At 32.0% G+C, this 3,311-nt stretch overlaps 1 protein-coding gene across 1 annotated transcript; it reads left to right on the top strand.

Moving 5' to 3' along the window:
• Positions 1–1,385: 1,385 nt before the first annotated feature.
• Positions 1,386–3,308, top strand: LOC116349629 (glucose-6-phosphate 1-dehydrogenase-like; the record flags this gene model as incomplete). Its single annotated transcript, XM_031781166.1, has 4 exons — positions 1,386–1,652; positions 2,355–2,413; positions 2,586–2,950; positions 3,039–3,308. Coding segments are annotated over exons 1-4 (800 nt in total), but the record flags the coding sequence as incomplete, so codon positions are not given.
• Positions 3,309–3,311: the final 3 nt, after the last annotated feature.

Genomic DNA, 3,311 nt, shown 5'->3' with positions numbered 1-3,311 from the left:
TTGAGGTTAAATTACATGGAAGCACCCAGCTTGAATATTTGATATTCAAAATTTTAACTGAAAATGATTGTCTTTATGATATTGATGGAATCGATACGGAATACTGTGATGACAGCGATAATGAAGATTAAGCGTTAATGAAAATCAGAGATTCTCAGAGTAATGTGAGGGGGGCGTTCTGAGGGTTGAAGGAGCAAAGCGAGGCGGAGTAATAGGCTCAAAAATTAAAAGTTAAAAAAATTAAAATTCATAACATTATCAATTTTCTCTGCTCCCCAGTGCTCCTCCACTGCCTCAGACCGTCCATCCTCACATATACTGCTCTGTGAAACAGTCTCTGATAAAAATTCACTTACTAAACCACTTAATAAACCACTTTTTGTCGAACAGCATATTTTTTCCTGCGAATTCAAAACAGGTTTTAAGCTCTTTGCTTGTGATTTTAACTTTGTAATTTCGCTAATTTTTTCAAAAAACCCAATTTTTGTTAACCCAAATTGTTTACGAAGAATCATCTTTATTTGATAATAAATGTATTGTATTACAATTTAAAGTGGATAAACAATAATAAATTGATTCTAAATGTAGAATGAAACGTGTTATCATTTTTATTCACAATTTCATTTTGATTTTTCGCAAGTCATGGCGAATTTCAATAAAATCCAATTAATCGATCGCAATCGATAACAATTTGATGATTCGTCCGTTTATAACTTCAATTCTCATTTACAACATGGCTTAATTTCAGCCTTTGAAGCAAAAATACCACCCACAATAGGTGTGCGGAAATGTAAAATACTAATTCTTTGAATTGAAAGCACACGGTTTATAGGTGTAAATCAATATTTTATTTGAAATACAATTGACGTTTCGATTCTGTGTATATATATCTTTATCGTTGTCGTGCAGTTGATTTCATGTTTTTCATTAAATTAAAAACTTTTGATTTTGCACGATTTAAAATTGCTTTGACCATAGTTTTTTAGTAAATAGTGTTTGAATGTCTGTTATTAATGATTTTCTTTTCTTGAAACAAATGAATAGCCTTGAACTATCTTATTAACAATATGTTGAAATCTATTATCAATATGTTTGATGTCAACATATAATAATTGGCAAACATGTTTTTTTATGTTACATAATGTGTTATCAACATATTAATGCGTGTCAAGATGTAACTGATTAAAAAAAATAAAACGAATGATGAACAAACAAAAAAGCTATTGTCATACACTACAAAACGAAGTACACTCTCTTACTTTTTTCTGTGCCTCTGTTGTTGAGCTTTGTGTTTGATATGATTCTTTTATCAGTGAGTAAATTTTGGTTTTGTATGTGTGTGTGCGGTGTTCAGGAGAGCACTGCTTTAAATTTCTGCAATTCGTTGACAACTCAAGTTAGTTTAATTTGGACAGTTTAGCCAGAAACAACTTTTGTGTGTGCCATTGTGTGTTTTCTATACATATTTTTTAATAAAAAAAAATAAACAAAAATTTCAATATAAAAGTGGAGTAGAGAGAATTTACTAACGGTTAAAGAGATCAAGATGAAAACCTTGATTACAATTCTCTTTTCCATAGGTGTAACAATCATCGTTGACGCACGAAGCAGTGGAGTTGATACTGGAGATGATATTGCATCAATTTACAGAGGTCAGTAATACTGAGTGACTACGCCCATTCATTGCTATAAAAAGCAATTTTTTTGGTTCAGAAAATGACTATTTTTTTGACCAGATTGTGTGCTTCTATTTGAGTAAAAATCCACATGAAATTATCACGTTTTTTCCTTATCAATGAATCAATTTACTTTTTCCCATGCTATGCGTCACTCTTTAAATGACGTGCATTCCACTTAAAACATGATCATTCGATTAGATTCCTTTGTATATACTATTGCGTTGTTTTTGAATAATTTTGTTTCTTGAAACAATCTGATGATAGCACTTAAGTGAAGATAACATTTGAAAGACTAGATTACAATGACAGCAATGATTATGATTAAATTAAGAAGGAGCGGAAACAAATGACTATGCTTTTAATTTTGTTTTTCAAAATAAGTTTGATTATACATTCAACTACGAAGCGATAATCTAATCGATATCGGTCACGTGCCACTAACAATTGTTCATATTACGTAATACGCTTTTTAAGTCTTTTTTTTTTTAATTTGAAGTCTTTTTTTAATTTTCCCATTATATATCATGTTTATTCGAATTTTTCACAAATAGTTAAAGTTTTAGATTCTTTACCGAATCTGTTGTCCATACTAATCTCATCATTTCATTCTGAATTTTAACTTTTTTAATCGAATTCATCAAACCGAACTAAAATTGAATTGTTTTCCAATTGAAGGCGCCCATTTGAATGGTTTGGAAAATCAGCCTCACGCATTTGTTACATTTGGTGCAACGGTAAGATTCTTTCTTTTTATCAGTTTTTATATCCTTTCAAAATTACTCTCCGAAAAAAAGTGTTCTTCCCGAAAAAAGAATGAGAATCGGAACCCAAAACGTTCTCATAAACCGGAAACATTTAATCAAACGAATTAGTCATTTTCTGTACTGATTCAAAACTGATTTTCAGGGTGATTTAGCAAAAAAGAAAATCTATCCCGCTCTATGGTCGTTGTTCCGTGATAATTTGTTGCCAAATGGAACCATGTTCTTGGGATGTGGTCGCACTAAATTAACAACAGCTGAATTTCGCACCAGATTCGAGCCATATATACAAGTCAACTCCAGTGAACGAGCTCGATACGAAGAATTTTGGGGATTGAATCGTTATGTGGCCTCAAAATATAGTTCTCACGATGACTTTAAATTATTGAATGACGAAATTAACAAATTGACAAAAGGAACCAATGCAAATAGACTTTTTTATTTGTCAATTCCACCCACCGCATTCATTTCGTTTACCGAATTGATCAAAGCTAATTGCATGGCCGAAAAGTGAGTATAAAAACCAATGTGTTGTCCAATGTGTTTTAGATTTGCCGTTTAATTTGTTCTAAAAATGTATTTTTGTTTCTCTCACCAGAGGCTGGAATCGTGTGGTCATTGAAAAACCATTTGGTAAAGATACCGAATCATCGAAAAAATTGAGTGATCATTTGGCAAAGTTGTTTGTTGAAGAGCAAATCTACCGCATGGATCATTATTTGGGACAAGAAATGGTGCAAAATTTGTTGACCTTTCGATTTTCCAATAAAATCTTCAGTCCAACGTGGAATCGAGACAACATTGCTGCCGTTATGATCACACTCAAAGAGCCATTCGGTGTTGTTGGTCGGGGTGGTTATTTCGATGAATA

This window comes from Contarinia nasturtii, unplaced genomic scaffold, assembly GCF_009176525.2.
Source record: "Contarinia nasturtii isolate CC-2019 unplaced genomic scaffold, AAFC_CNas_1.1 Cnas_scaffold_2989, whole genome shotgun sequence".
NCBI classification, from domain to species: domain Eukaryota; kingdom Metazoa; phylum Arthropoda; class Insecta; order Diptera; family Cecidomyiidae; genus Contarinia; species Contarinia nasturtii.
Note: the sequence above shows the minus strand (reverse complement) of the source record. Positions and strands in the feature narration are given on the sequence as shown.